This window comes from Phalacrocorax aristotelis, chromosome 2 (assembly GCF_949628215.1).
Source record: "Phalacrocorax aristotelis chromosome 2, bGulAri2.1, whole genome shotgun sequence".
Lineage (NCBI taxonomy): Eukaryota > Metazoa > Chordata > Aves > Suliformes > Phalacrocoracidae > Phalacrocorax > Phalacrocorax aristotelis.
In genome coordinates this window covers 133137305-133151338 of record NC_134277.1, presented here as the reverse complement: position 1 = coordinate 133151338, position 14034 = coordinate 133137305, and the positions used below count along the sequence as shown (strand labels likewise).

General features: G+C 40.2%; 1 protein-coding gene across 2 annotated transcripts; it reads left to right on the top strand.

Annotated features, from left to right (window-relative positions):
* The first annotated feature begins 190 nt into the window (after positions 1 to 190).
* On the top strand, positions 191 to 13832 carry ELOC (elongin C). Of its 2 annotated transcripts, XM_075085261.1 has the most exons (5): positions 225 to 287; positions 689 to 760; positions 8567 to 8625; positions 10706 to 10849; positions 13402 to 13832. In XM_075085261.1, the coding sequence occupies exons 3-5, from the start codon at positions 8622 to 8624 to the stop codon at positions 13590 to 13592; spliced, it is 339 nt and encodes a 112-aa protein (XP_074941362.1). In that variant the 5' UTR covers positions 225 to 287; positions 689 to 760; positions 8567 to 8621; the 3' UTR covers positions 13593 to 13832. The 2 variants fall into 2 exon arrangements, with proteins under 2 accessions (XP_074941361.1, XP_074941362.1); XM_075085260.1 differs by lacking the exon at positions 689 to 760 and having other exon boundaries at positions 191 to 287.
* Positions 13833 to 14034: the final 202 nt, after the last annotated feature.

The following is a 14034-nucleotide window of genomic DNA, read 5'->3' as shown; positions in this document are numbered from 1 at the left end:
GGGGCAGGTGCCACCACCCAGGCAGTCCCGCCTCAACACCTTCCCCCACCGCGCCGCTCCCAACATGGCGGACCGGCACCCGCCATCCCCATGGGAACTACGCGCCCCGGCATGCCCCGCGCCCCGCCGCGCGGCATGCCGGGAGCCGGGCGCCCCCACGCCTCCCAAGGGCAGGGCGCTTGGCCCGGGCCGGAAGTGGCCTGTGACATCGCCGGAAGTGCTTGAGAGGCAGCTGGCCCGAGGCGGCGGGGGCCCTGCGAGCGGGGCGGAGGGAGCGGCGCCGACGGGTGAGCGGCGGCGGGACGTGGGGAAGGGGAACCCTGCGGCCTCCCCTCGGAGGGGACTGGGCCGTGCTCGCCCCGTTCCCAGAGGCGGGAGGGGGGTGGGGGGGAACCGGGCCGCGGGGCGGGGGGCGTGGGGGGGATGGTGCGGTGACAGGTTGGGGTGTCGTGTCAGGTCGAAGTGTCCCGTTTCTCCCACCCTTCACCCCCCACCCTCAACCTCCCACCCTCAACCTCCCCGGACAGCGGCGAAGGGCGCGTTTCTCTCCCCCGCCTGCAGGAGCAAAGCGGGTCCCCTCGAAATCCAGGCGGCGCCGGGAAAGGGGCTTTCCGGAAGGGTGTTTTAATTAAATACCGTTCTTAAACTTTTTCCGGCACAAATGACGTCCGGCCTCTTCCCACGCCAGGCCCTAGAGAGAAGGGGAAAACTTAAGGCCGAAAAGAATTTAGGATGCGCCCCCAGGGGTTGTTGTGCCAAGGTGAGAAGTGCTGGTGGAAGCGCGTTAGCGGCGAGGGTCGGCGAGGGTAAGCGAAGGGAGGGTGACGGAAAAGGGTGATGCAGTTACACGGAGTAAGAAAAACCAGCTTGTGGGTACCGTGCGTGCCTCAGAGGGAGGTTCTGCTTTGGTGCAAAGGAAGCTGAGCGCTGGTAAATTACTGAGGCCTTCAAATATTTGTGCGAAAGGAAAAGGGGTGTTAAGCAGCCAAGCTGGAGGGCCAGTTTAACCTTACAAAGTGTAATGCTGTGTGCGGGAGCTTTATTAAAGGTGTTTAATACTGTAGACTGTGAGTTAAGCCTTGCACTGTAGGGAGACTTAGATAGTCACAGGCCACTTGTTTACTTGGGTTTGCTGAATATCACTTGCAAAAGTTCAGTTTGGAAGCAAGCCAGAAAAACATAGATAAATAGACAAGTGTGAGACCTTTAGGCTGAAAAACACTTTGTGCCCATGTTTCTGTATAAATCCTTCTGTGCTCCAATTTCCTCCCTTTGTTACACTAAGGACAGAAAATACTGTTAGGAGAGAAATAATGTTTATTAACCGAAGGGTTACTTAGAAGGACAATAAGTGTTAATTAGTATTTGGTAATATATTGGCTACCTTCTTCGCACATGTAGTGTACACCTTCTACCTCGAGCTCAGCATTTTAATGTGTTTAAATTATGTCAATAAATTTTTCGCTAACATTTCCCATTAACATTGGGAGCTTTAAGATAATCTTTAGAAACTTTCTGTACTTCAGCATTTAATTTTTTCCTTGTTGTATCAGAAAAAAGCCATTTGAGACTTCTTTTTTTTATACTAGAATGGGTGATGAACAGATTTAGGTAGTTTCAGGTAGTCTTAATGTGAAGACTTGGTGTTGGTAGAGTGGGGTGATCCAGTTGATTCTATGATTTTACCTTCTTCTATCTCCCACCCTCATATTTTTTTCTGATACATTTGTGTTCATGCTTCTGTCCCTTATGCTTTGTGTGTGGACAAATGGATATCTTTCAAATGTATACTTAGCGTCAGATGTCTCACCGGGTTTTTGTAATTCTCAGTGTGTATTACAAGAAACCCTCAAGTTTTGTCAGAAAAGTATGGGTTTTGTGAGATTAAAATAAAGGAATTTTGCTGTATTTTGACAAGTTCTCTTGCACCTAGAAAGGTTCAGAATTTAATTGTCGTCATTATGGGGTAGTTTGCATAACAGTAGTTTTTGATGGCTGCTTATAACAAGAGGGTGGAAATTCATGCCCTATATAATTTTGCATTACCAGTGTATTTTCCCCAATGGCAAGAGCTGTACGGTACAGGGCTTTTATTTTACGTTAGGAAGAAAACAGTAACACCCCCCTACCCTTTTTTTTTTTTTTTTTAAATATATTAAAACCTTCTGTGGAGTTACTGAAAATGGAAGTTTCTGTAGATCAGAAAAGAACATCTTTTATGTGAGGTCTTTGATAGTCCGTGCACGGTAGCTTACTTAATCTTTTTATCTTAACTAGCATGCACCTGTAGTATACCTTCTGTCACACTTCAGTTTGCCCCCGAATGTTTGAATTATAGTGACCGTGAGTATGGAATAGCGAATCAGCTGATTCGGGAATCACACTATACCAGTTTTCTCTCGTGGTTTTTCTAAATATGCTTTGATCCTTATTTACGTTAATTATTTTTTGATGTGTACTGAACAATGAATACTAAAGCGGAGAGTGGTATTTTTAAACAAGTTAGTGTGTGGGATCAAGAACAGGACTAGAATTTAGGATTAAACAGTAGGAGGCTCCTGTTTTAACATACAGCAGCTTTTGTTTACTCTTGCTAATATACAAATGACACCCAGAAAATGTCACATTTGGCTTCTAAACTAACCTAGGAATTGTGAAGGCATTTGTGTTATTTGCCCCACATTTTCCAAAAATTGATGGCGTAGAATACAGAAATGTCACCAGCTGAAGCGTACAAAAGCCGTGTGTGCGTTGCACAGCTAATGAGTTGGAAGGCATTTGAATTTCCTTAGACCAGAATCGTTGTGGGATCAGAATCTGAGTGCTTGAAATGTTTGCACAGATCTAATTTTCTTGTGCTAACCAGAATAAAGCAATGGAGTTCTGGAATCCATACAGGGGTTGCATGTGTTCAGTTAAATTAGCGTATGTCCTTCAAGTCTATTCCAGCCTCATCATCGTACAAGATATACAAGGAAATTATATTCTGGAAATTCTGGGAAGTTTGGGAGATGAGCAGGCAGCTTTGGGAACAAGGTGGGACGTTCATGGACGTGTTTTGGTTTTTTTCCTTGCATTTGATGCTTAAGAGAAGCAGAAGCAGGAAAGAGGTCAAACTAAACTCACTATACCATGCTATTTCTTCTTAGGGTTGTAAGGAGGAGAATAAGATGTTTAAGTGTGCTAACAAGAACACTTGCCTCGTGTAGATTGATCACCATGTTTTACAATACTTTGCTCTATTCTACCTTGTAGGTGTAAATATTCCAGCAACTTCTGAAAATTTCCAGTTCTCTAATATCTAATGAGAATCTTATGTTTTCTGCAGCAAGAGCTTCCTTTTTAGACTGGTTGGAAAGTTTCTGTGCCAAATACACTGGTTTTAGTCGTATTGTATTCTCCTCGTTGACTAAGAAGTGGCATAACCTTTTTATGTAATCATTCTTTTAACGAATGCAGGTTTTGCTCATCTTTTCCTTTTTTTTAAGGAGGCAAGGCAGGAGAACAATAATACCTAATATACGTGCTTTTTTGAGATTAAAGGCAGGGAGCTGAACTACCTAATTGGTAATGCCACATTAGCTTCTTGAAGGGGAAATGGAATTGCGAATGTAATTCGACAAAAAAGAGCAGCTCTTTGCAGGAGTCTGAAATAGTCAGGTCAGGAGTATATAATCAAAAAGGCAAACGTTTGAGTGTTCAGAAAACTTGGATTGTTCTCTTCCCTACTGCTGCATTGGTGTGGTCTTGGCGAAATCAGACAGGGGCAGCTATAAGATACAGAAAAGTTGTTAAAATATAGGTAGTTACCAGGCATCTTCAGAAATCTCAGTGAGTCTCTCTCTTCATGTTGTCTTGGCAAATGTTGTAATTTATATTTTTTTTTGTTATACAGAACAAAAATATAGTGACATGTTTTGCAATAAATACCATATTGGAAAATACACTGTAAGAAAATAATTTCTGGTAGGACAACATGCCAGGTCACTTGACTTTCCTGTTTGTAACCTATTATTTAATACTTAAGGGCGCACTGTTGTCAATTGAAGAAAAAAATTTTTGTGCAGAAAACTTCCCTCCGCAGTCATTTTACTATCTACACAAGAGATAACTTATGTGTGGCAGGGATTTCTACATCCTTCATCTGTCTAATTTCTTTTCTGTGTGCATTTTTTTCTGGTTTTTTGGGATGTTAAAAAACAAATCAAGATTTCTATCAAAAATAAATATTATGTTTTCTGTGCCAATTTTTCAGTGTATTTCTTCTGCTGTTCTCATTTCTTTTTCTATAGACTTATGAACCGGTAAGATAGTTGGCTGAAAAAATAGGCTGCAGCTTGAGAAAGATTGTCTTAATATTGTCTCAGGTAACTTGAGTGTAGTTGTTAGGAAGCAAATGCTTTTCAAAAAAAATATTTTTAGAACTGCAATATGTTCAAATCTTCATAAAGTGTCATGACACACTGAACACTTCTTGATCCAGAGGAGAAACCAATAGATGCTAACAGGTTATTATTGCTTTTTTAGGTTTTTCAGGTTTCCCAGCTTTCTTGGTTTTCTTCCCTTTTCTCCTATTTTGTTGCATTGGCTCTATGATTTTTCTGTGCTCTCTGCTATCCATATTTTGTCAGGAGTAAATCTATGCTTCTCAGAGTATTCACGATTACTGTTTTAGACTTTTTTGTCACAACAAATGACGCGGTGTTATATCAGAATAGAAACTGGGTGAAACCAAACTGTATCCCTTGCTTAGATGTGGAACGTGTCATATCATGGAATGTATGATGTCTTTTTGTTAAAAGCAGCTAGGCTTTCTGCGTCTTCTACTTTTGGCAATAGAATGTTAGTTTTGTTCTATGTTCAGGCCAAACTTGGATTCTGGAATAGCAGTATAAATTTTACTTTTTTTTTTTTTTTTGTTATATGTTCATTTGTTGGACTTAAACTGAGGAATAGTGTTGGCACGCATCTTTCTCTTTGATGCTTATCCTTTTGATGAATTGTTGTATTTATCTTCAGTCAACTTTTATTTTGCTAAGCTGAGTAAGCAAGTCTAATTTTTCTTTTATGCAACAGGCTCGTCATATCAGTAGCTCCTGTCTGTAGTTCTTGTAATTAGAACTTCTTTTTCTTGAAAATAGGAATTCAGAATTGTGTGTGGTATTCCAGACAAGTTGTTGCTTATGTGCAACAATGTTTATATTTCCCTATCTCTATTGCAAAGAAATCCTTGATGTGCATTTGCCTCTTCTTTCCCCGCCTTTTTTTACCCCCAACAGAGCTGCATCAGTTTGTAGTTGATCACAGAACAAATATACTCCCAAATAACAAGCCCTGACTACATGAAAGAAGCTTGAATCGGTCCCTGTGTGCAGGGATCTTGTGTTTCATATGGTTTTATTTCATGTGGCTTCTACTATGCTGTTTTTTTAAGACCACTCCCGTGTGTGTGTGATACTATGCTCCTGTTTTGCTGCAGAGCTTTCCACTTCTGTCTTATCCAAATCTACCTATTCTTTTATGGCAGCACAGTTAAAAAAAGAAAAGTTTGATATAACTTTTCTAGTCCAGTTGTTCCATGTTTGCAACGTAATATTGTATTCTTGTAGAAAGTTTATTTCCCATTTTAAGATTACGCTCTTATCACATTCTGTTCAAGCTCACACGATTTACTGAGTCCAGATTGCATCTTGTTTGAGTTTCCTTTTTTCAAGGAAATGACTGATTCATTTTTTAGGTATTGGTTTAGTCCAGCGTGTCCTAAATCTGCTAACGCTTACTGCATTTTTTAATCCTATTTTCCTTTTTAATGCAATTGCATTCAGACCACTGAGCCTGATAGGTTTTTTCTTCTTTAAGTGTTAACTACTGTATTTTTTTGTCCTCTCTAATCATATAATAGCTCATCTCATTTGATTTAATTAAAATACTCATTGTGATTTTTTGGGACAGCGTTAATATTTTGGTGTAGGCATTTTTTTCAGTTCTGCAACTTCAATGTATTGGCTCCCTCGAGTTGTGCTTTTACCTTGGAAGGTATTAATATATTTGCATTCCCACTAATTAGCCTGTCTTCATTCCTGTTTCTAGTGATTGGAAATCAAGGCACATTTTTTTTGTCACCAGTACCTCCACAAAATGATATCACTTCTGGGTTTTTTTTTTTGCATTATTGTTATTTATAAATCATAAGCAGTTTCACTACTCTTTTGGAGTGTAGGGAAGGTTTTTGTGACTAGAGAAAGAGGCAGCACAAGCAATCCTCTTCTGTGAAGTAGAAGTAATAATGTAAAGTATCCCTTCAGTTCTGAGCAACTGATACTCTCTAATATGAGGCTTGATTCCCATGTACAAAAACTGTTGAAACAGGGTGAAAGATCCCATCGGTTTTGTGCCACAGCTGTTGCAGGACCCAAATGTAATTTACTTGGATGCGTTCCTGGAATTATTGAAAATGGCAAAGGCATTTGACACTCGATGTTAAGGTATCTCTATGACAGCGTACAAAAAGTAACTCTCAGAGGGCATTCCTGAATGTGTCTTGTATTTAGGAACTTTTCACCTGCAAAAGTACAGGTGAAGGTGTTCCTTATACCAGTGGGGAAGGAAAATCTTTTATAAGATATTTCTATAAAGTCAAGGTAACTTTCAGAGACAAAACCAGTGTAATTGGAGGATGCTTTTTGCTCAGTTCTCCACAGACAACTAAAAAATATTGGTTGTGTGTGTGTAGTTTGATTAGGTGTATGTAATAAAGTGCCTTGTGAGAGCTTGAGGAAACATTGAGACTATTTCATATTAGTACTTGTGAAAAAAGGGAGGTGGAACAATTCAGCACCAAAGTGCTGGTGAGAAGTGGAGCTATCTCAGCAGTAGCAAAGAACTGCATCTTCCGAAGAGATGCAGAGATCTCTGTAAAACTTCCTCCAAATCTTGCAGCTCCCTCCTCAACTTGCTTACATTTTTTGCTAAGCTTTTACCAGAAACATAGGAGGGGAGGGGACAGGAGGACTGGTCTCTGTTCTGTTTTTTTCACACTTCCCGCTCTGGGTTCTGTCTCTAGTGAGTAATTGCAGTTCGTGACTCTGCTGTTGCTCATCGCTTTTCGAAGCAACAACATGGATTGTCAGAATTCTTTAGTCTCTTTGCTGCCTCCAACCCTGGATATTGGCTGGGAAGCCACCCAGAATCACTGGTGCTGTTTTCCTGAACCTGTGGGCACACAACAGTAGTTCATTGACTTGTGCTGGGTTAATGTTTGGAGAGTAGCTGTTGATGGGAAAGGAATTTTAGGACAGCAGGTGGGTGGGTGAAATTTCTCTTCCAAAGTTTTCTTTTCCACAGCAGAGATGCAGTTCAGCATAAAGCAATATGTGTTGTATCTGACCATACTGGATTTGTTTTGCAAATAAGTGCTTCCATTTCCCTAACTCTTTGGATTCATTTACATGGCAAAATACATATGCATCAAGCTGGATGTCAGTTTGTAAGCTATGGAAGCTCCTGGTTACCTTACCGTGTGAATACTTACATTAAATGTCTGAAGTAGATTATCTAGGTGACATTGGTGGCTGTATCAGGAACTGTCAGTCTTCTGGGAAGGACAGGTTGGAGGCCAGGTATTTAGTGCACACTGATTAGACTGATGCCTGAGCCTTCTCTTCTCCCGCCTAAACAACCCCAGTTTTCTCAGCCTCTCCTCATATGGCAGGTGCTCCAATCCCTCAGTCATCTTTGTGGCCCTTTGCAGGACTCAGTAGAGTCTGGCATGTGCTGGGGAGCCCAGAGCTAGACCTGGCACTCCAGACTTGTCCTACTAGAGCTGAGTGGAGGGGCAGGATCACCTGCCTCAACCTGCTGGCAGCAGTCCTCCTAATACAGCCCAGGGTGCTGTTGGCCACCTTTTTTGCAAGGGCACGTTGGTGGCTCATGTTTAACTTGGTGTCCACTAGCATGCCCAGGTCTTTTTTTGCAAAGCTGCTTTCCAGATGACCAGCCCCCAGCTGGTAGAGGTGCCTGGGGTAATTCTGCCCAACGTACACGGTTTTACCGTTCCCTTTGACGAGCTTCATAGGTTTCCGGTTGGCACCTTTCTCCAGCTTGTCAAGGTCCCTCTGAATGTCAGGACAACCACCGCATCTTGAACTGCTCTCTGACTTTTTTTTTTCCCCTCTGTAGACAAGCCATTCAGCCTCTAAAGTTCTTTTTGTGTTGTGGCAAAACTTGATTTCTTTACCTCCACAATACCATTGCATGGATGTTGTCCATAGTGATAAAAGTCCTAAGGCTCCTCAAATAACTAGCTTTATAGTCACAGGTCTTCGAAAAGTTTAGGGGAACAACTTCTTTACAAAGTAAGCTGAACTTCAGAGATTCTTGAATATGGTAGCAATCTCTGGACAGCAAAGGTAAGTTTCAAAACGTAATGGTGCTCATCAACATTTCATGCTGTGTATCATCGTATTCTTTTCTGAAGAGTATTTCTGATAACATAAAGGCTAATAACTAAATTTTACTTAAGAAATTGGACCACTGACTGAAAATATTGCCACTTGTGTTTTTTCAGACGCTCCTATTGCAAAAGCTGCTGTTGAAAAGAAAAAAAATTTTATAAGAAGAGAATGGGTAAGTTAATCTTAGAGGGTTTTTTTGTTTCCTATAATGTGAAGCATTTTCTCTCTTGCATCAGTAGAGGAGGTGGATTTTAAGACTTTAAATGTAAATGTTGATCTTGTCACTGTTTTTCTTGTAGCCTCAAAAGTTAATGGAACTTTCTACAGATGTTTTTTAGGAGGATTTTCTCAAGTGACTGTTCATTTGTTGAAAGAATTGTTCAGAGTGTATTATTCTAACAATAAATTTCACTTGCTTAATACGTGTAGTGCTGAAAATGTACACTCAAATAGGATGCCTTTAGACTTTTATAGCACTAAACTTTTAGATAGTGGACAAGAAAATTTCACTATATACTACGGTCAGCCTGTTGAGTTCTGGCTAAGAGACCATAATAAGGACTGATTTCTGTAAAATTACATCAGTGTGTGATCTGACTGAGTGTCTGAAACTCGTATCTACCTCTACAAATGACTGGTTAATGAAGAAAAATTGGACAGATTCTGGTTTTATCTATACTTTTTGTGAATATATTTTAGCATGTTTGGCACTGGCAGTACTTTATTTAAATTGGCAGTAACTACGTGGTAATTAAATTTTAACTTCCAATTCACAAAGCAACTTACTTGATTGGGGGAATGTTATATTTGCTGTAACACTAGCTACAATGCAAGGTACTTATTCCAATAAATATAATTTCTATCCTTTGTTTTGTCAGAAGGAGAAACAACAATCACATAAATCGTCAAGTTTGTAGTCTGTATCTGTTTTATCTTCTGTACTTCTGCATATAATTATGAAGTAGTGGCTGTATATTACTTTTCTAGAAGCATAGATATCTCTTCTGTTATACTTTTCCAAGGTGGAAAAGCTTCCGGGACTTTCATTTTTAACTTTCTGTCAAGATTAATACTGTTCTGAAAATCAAATTTTATGTACAGTGTCAAATTCAAGTATTTTTAAATGGTATTCTAGCAATACTTGCTATATTAGTCCCTTAGAAAACACAATATTTGAAAGAAGGCATTAACCTTCCAGTTTGAATTTGATAGGATTTGTATATTTAGTGGGGTGGGTTTTTTTTACACTCACTTTTTCCAAAATATTTTAATATTACTGCAGTCTTAAGTAATAAAGAGTTTATAGGAACATAGGAAGACCTACTACAGAGTGCCATGGTGCACTGTACAGGCACCAAGCAGTCAGTGGTTCCTGCCCCAGAGAGCCTGAATAGACAAGACAGGTGCAAGATGGGGAAACTGTTAAGACTGCACAGCATGAACAGTGCAGTGGTGGCAACAGTAACGTTTTTTTCAACTTCTAAAGATAGCGCTGTTAGGAGAGAATAAATGAACAAACAAAAAGAGAAGGGGGATAAGGGCGTCTAGAGAAATGAAGTACAGAGGAGGGATATAGTGAGACAGAACGGAGAAGGGAAATGGGAAAAGCACAGTCAAAACTGCTGTGGGGGGAATTTCCAAATTTCCTTGGTTGTAGCGCTTTCGTACTTTCACGGTTTTGCACCAAAGGTCGCAACAAAGGGTGTGCACTAACACTGTGTGGTTCCAGGTCTGGCTGGACAGTGAGGGAGGATGAATCTTATTTCATGTCATTTTTCAGTACAGGAATACCGACTGGTTTTATTCTTACCTGTGCTTCAAAAAATGCTTTTTTTCCTTGTAGTCTGATTTTTAAACATTGAGTATGTATTTAGGTAACTTTTAGTAAGTACTAGTATGATAAATGTGGCTGTAGCCTTATGGAGGGAAGAAGTAGCATGTTCAATTCACTTGAGAGTGTCTAAAATAAAATTTCATCCCTACGTAGATTTTGAAGATCACGTCAGAATTTGGTGATGGAGAAATGAGAGATGTTAATAAAATTCCTACTTCTGCAAAAATTCTTGCTTTAAAACAGATTGCTGGGCGCTTCAGAGAAGCTGTCTTCAAACATGTGAAATGCTTCTCTCATTTCTGGTTCTATCGAGTTCTTCAGTTTGCAAACGTAGTCATAGAAAAGACTGCAGTTTGCATTCTTAGTGATGTGAACCAGTCATTGTGTTCTGAAACTGTTAACCTGTTTTCCATTATAGATGGAGAAGAGAAAACATACGGTGGGTGTGAGGGCCCAGATGCTATGTATGTGAAGTTAATATCTTCTGATGGCCATGAGTTCATTGTAAAAAGAGAGCATGCATTAACATCAGGAACAATAAAAGCTATGTTGAGTGGACCAGGTAGGTACAAAACAGTTCGTTCCTTCACGCCCTTTGTTTTTGCCTTTGGACAGTTTGAATTCATAACATGCAGCGAGTGAAAGTTGGAATAAATTATAACTTTTCCAGATCCTGCCTAGTTCCTCTTTCCGGTGGAACAGTCCAGCTCTGTGGGGTGTTGTGCTCTCAGACATATAATCGGACTCTGTCTCCTTTGATCAGTTAGCAATCTTACAGTGCCGTTACTCCAGTTTCCCATGGTACGAGAACTTGAAATGTGTGGGTGTCAAGTTCAAAACAAACAAGAGCTGGTAGTTCTTCATGGCCACCTCCATGGCGAAACTTTTAGTGTTCTGTACTGGGTCTGGCTGGTATGGAGTTAATTTTCTCCATAGCAGGTTGTGTGGTTCTGTGGTTTACATTTGTGACCAAAACAATGCCGATAACACACCAGTGTTTTAGCTGTTGCTGAACAGTGTTTGCGCAATGTCCAGGCCTTCTCTATTTCTCATTCTTCCCCCCACCCAGTGAATACAGAGGGGAGCGTGCAAGAGGTTGGGAGGCAGATGACCCAAACTAACACAACAAGGCAGACAACCCAAACTAACCAAAGAGACATTGCATGCCATGTAATGTCATGCTCAGAAGCAGAAAGGGAGAGGAGGGGGCTAGGGATCCATCTTTTGTCTTGGAACTGGCTGCCATCAGTCTGCCTGTGGGAGGTGGTGGGTGGTTACCTTTGCATCAGTTGTTTTGTCCCTTTCTATTCTTCCACTTGTGTTTCGCCTATTAACAATATTTTTTATCTCAACCCATGAGTTTTCTTGCGTTTAGTCTTCTGTTTCTGTTCCCTTGTCCACTCTAGGGGGAGGTGAGGAAGTGGCCGTGTGGTGCTTAGCTCCCTACTGGGGCTTGGGCCACAACGTGTTCACGAGATCCTATGGCAAGGAGTTCCTGACCTTAATGACAAAAGTTAGCTTAAGTTATAGAAGAGAAGGATCTCCTCTGTTGCTGAATATGTGAGACTGCCTCTGGTTTAAGAAGTGTCTGAACTAATTCTTGAGGACCAAAAGGGTGGAGGAGAGAACAGGGAGAAATTAACCTATGTGCTTTCCCTCTTCTGTACCTTCATCCTGTATGTGTACCTCTGGCCACTTGAGGGGTGGGCAGTAGGTGACATGGGGCTTTGGTCATTCTTATATTCTCTTTTAGATTCTGGTGAGAAGGATTACGGGAGAGATCTGTTTGCTTAATATATTTTTAATTAATTAATAGTAGTTGGGCAAACAGCAATTAAAATCCTCAGCTTAATGTTCTGCTAAATGGCACTGTAAGCATTGCATTTGAAAATATGTAGGAGGTCTGTTGTGTCTGATCCACTCCATGTCAGCCTCCCAGATATGTGAGAGGAAGAGTAGTTATAAGACCTGCTTTGAATTTGTTCCACAAACAATGTGAAGGAATAAAAGGTGAAGTAGCCTGCTTAGAGGGCTAGAAAACTGACTGCAAAGGAGTCGGCATTCAAGAATGTTTTGTATAAAAATTAGCAAGATAAATGGGTTCACAAGGAAAAGTACTCTTGCTGTCTAGTTCAGTAGGTCATAATTTCACTGATGTGTAAGTGTTCCCTATTTCAGTACCGTGAGATTGCCAATACACTAACTTTTCTTCCAATGCTTCCTGCTGTTCCTGTGCTAGAATTCAAGCTGAATTGGCTTCAGTGCATGCAGATATTTCTACACAAATATGTGTAGGCATTAGTAAATTGAATTAAATAAATCTGCTTTGTAGTTAGAACGGGATTCCTATAGAAATAGTGGGAGCCAAACATTGCTAGGTCTCCCGTAAATATGGAGTACATGTTAGTGTTTTTTGTATCATTTTTCAGTTTAATGAGTTGGAAGTCCAGAGAGATGAGGAAAAGAGGGACAAAGATAACAGTAGGAAGGCTGTGAGGCTAACCACAGGATGACTTCATATCATCCAAGCTCCATGCTTAAAGGCACTATAGAAAGCTAATTTCAAATGCACTTGGGTTTTGAGACTTGAGCTTTGGATAAATTTCAACCCTCTGTCAAATTTAAGAAATTCAAAACCAGTGGGATCACAGAGGAGACTACTGATAAGTGTGCATATGCAGATACAGAACATCTATAAACTCTCTTTTTTTCCCTTGGGTAAGACAGCTAGAAATTTGGATTGATACTTTTTTTTTTTAATGTTGTTACTGTGACCTTTAGAGCTGAGCACACTACGGTTTCAGAGCACCTATCAAGGAAGCATCAGAATTAAACCTAAATTTCTGGTGTAGTTGTTCAGAATATTGTTAGTAGGCTCTAGCCAAAATAAGCATTTTGTAATGCAGGGAATCTTAATATTCTTAAGGGTTGTGCATGTGTCATCCAGCTTTACACTGAAGAATCTAATACCCAGCGATATGGGACTTATGTGAGTCTCTCTAGAATGTGTTGTATTAGATGGTAAAGCGTTTCATTTTGCAGTGAATTGAGATTCTGACTTTTGGTTTGGTGTTTTGTTTTTGTTTGTTTTGTTTGTTTTTGTTTTCCCTACAGGACAGTTTGCAGAAAATGAAACAAATGAGGTGAATTTCAGAGAGATCCCATCCCATGTCCTATCCAAAGTATGCATGTATTTCACCTACAAGGTCCGCTATACTAACAGCTCTACGGAGATTCCTGAATTCCCAATTGCACCTGAAATTGCACTGGAACTTCTGATGGCTGCAAACTTCTTAGATTGTTAAATAAAATAAATTATAATAAAATGTAAAACTTTTTTCAGTATTTAATACATGTAGTTCAGTTAGTAACTTTTTTCAGATAGCATGTTGCGTGTGTGCTGTTGAGAACGGTAAAGTTCACTGCAGAGGCAATTGCCTTCAGTCCTTTTGCATATAGCAATCATTCAGTTGAAGTTTGTTTTGCTGCTTACACAAATAAGGACCTTTTCACAAACTGAGACAAATAAACAAATATGCCAATTAGTAGATGGCTATGCCTTATCCTTTAGGTGTGGTAGAACTTTCTTTTAATACGACGACCATAGAAAATACTGGAGTTTAGTCAAATGCTCTCTAAAAGGTAATTATAGTTAAATACGAGTAGCTGTTTAGGGTTTCTAACTTTCTCTTATTGTTAAGGTTTCTAAACATCTGAACTTAATCTCCTTTGTAAGATAGCTGTCCT

Bases quoted from the DNA above. Each gene is read 5' to 3' on its own strand.
- ELOC (XM_075085260.1), top strand. The intron at 10,850-13,401 runs GTAGGTACAAAA...TTTTCCCTACAG, and splicing joins AGCTATGTTGAGTGGACCAG to GACAGTTTGCAGAAAATGAA.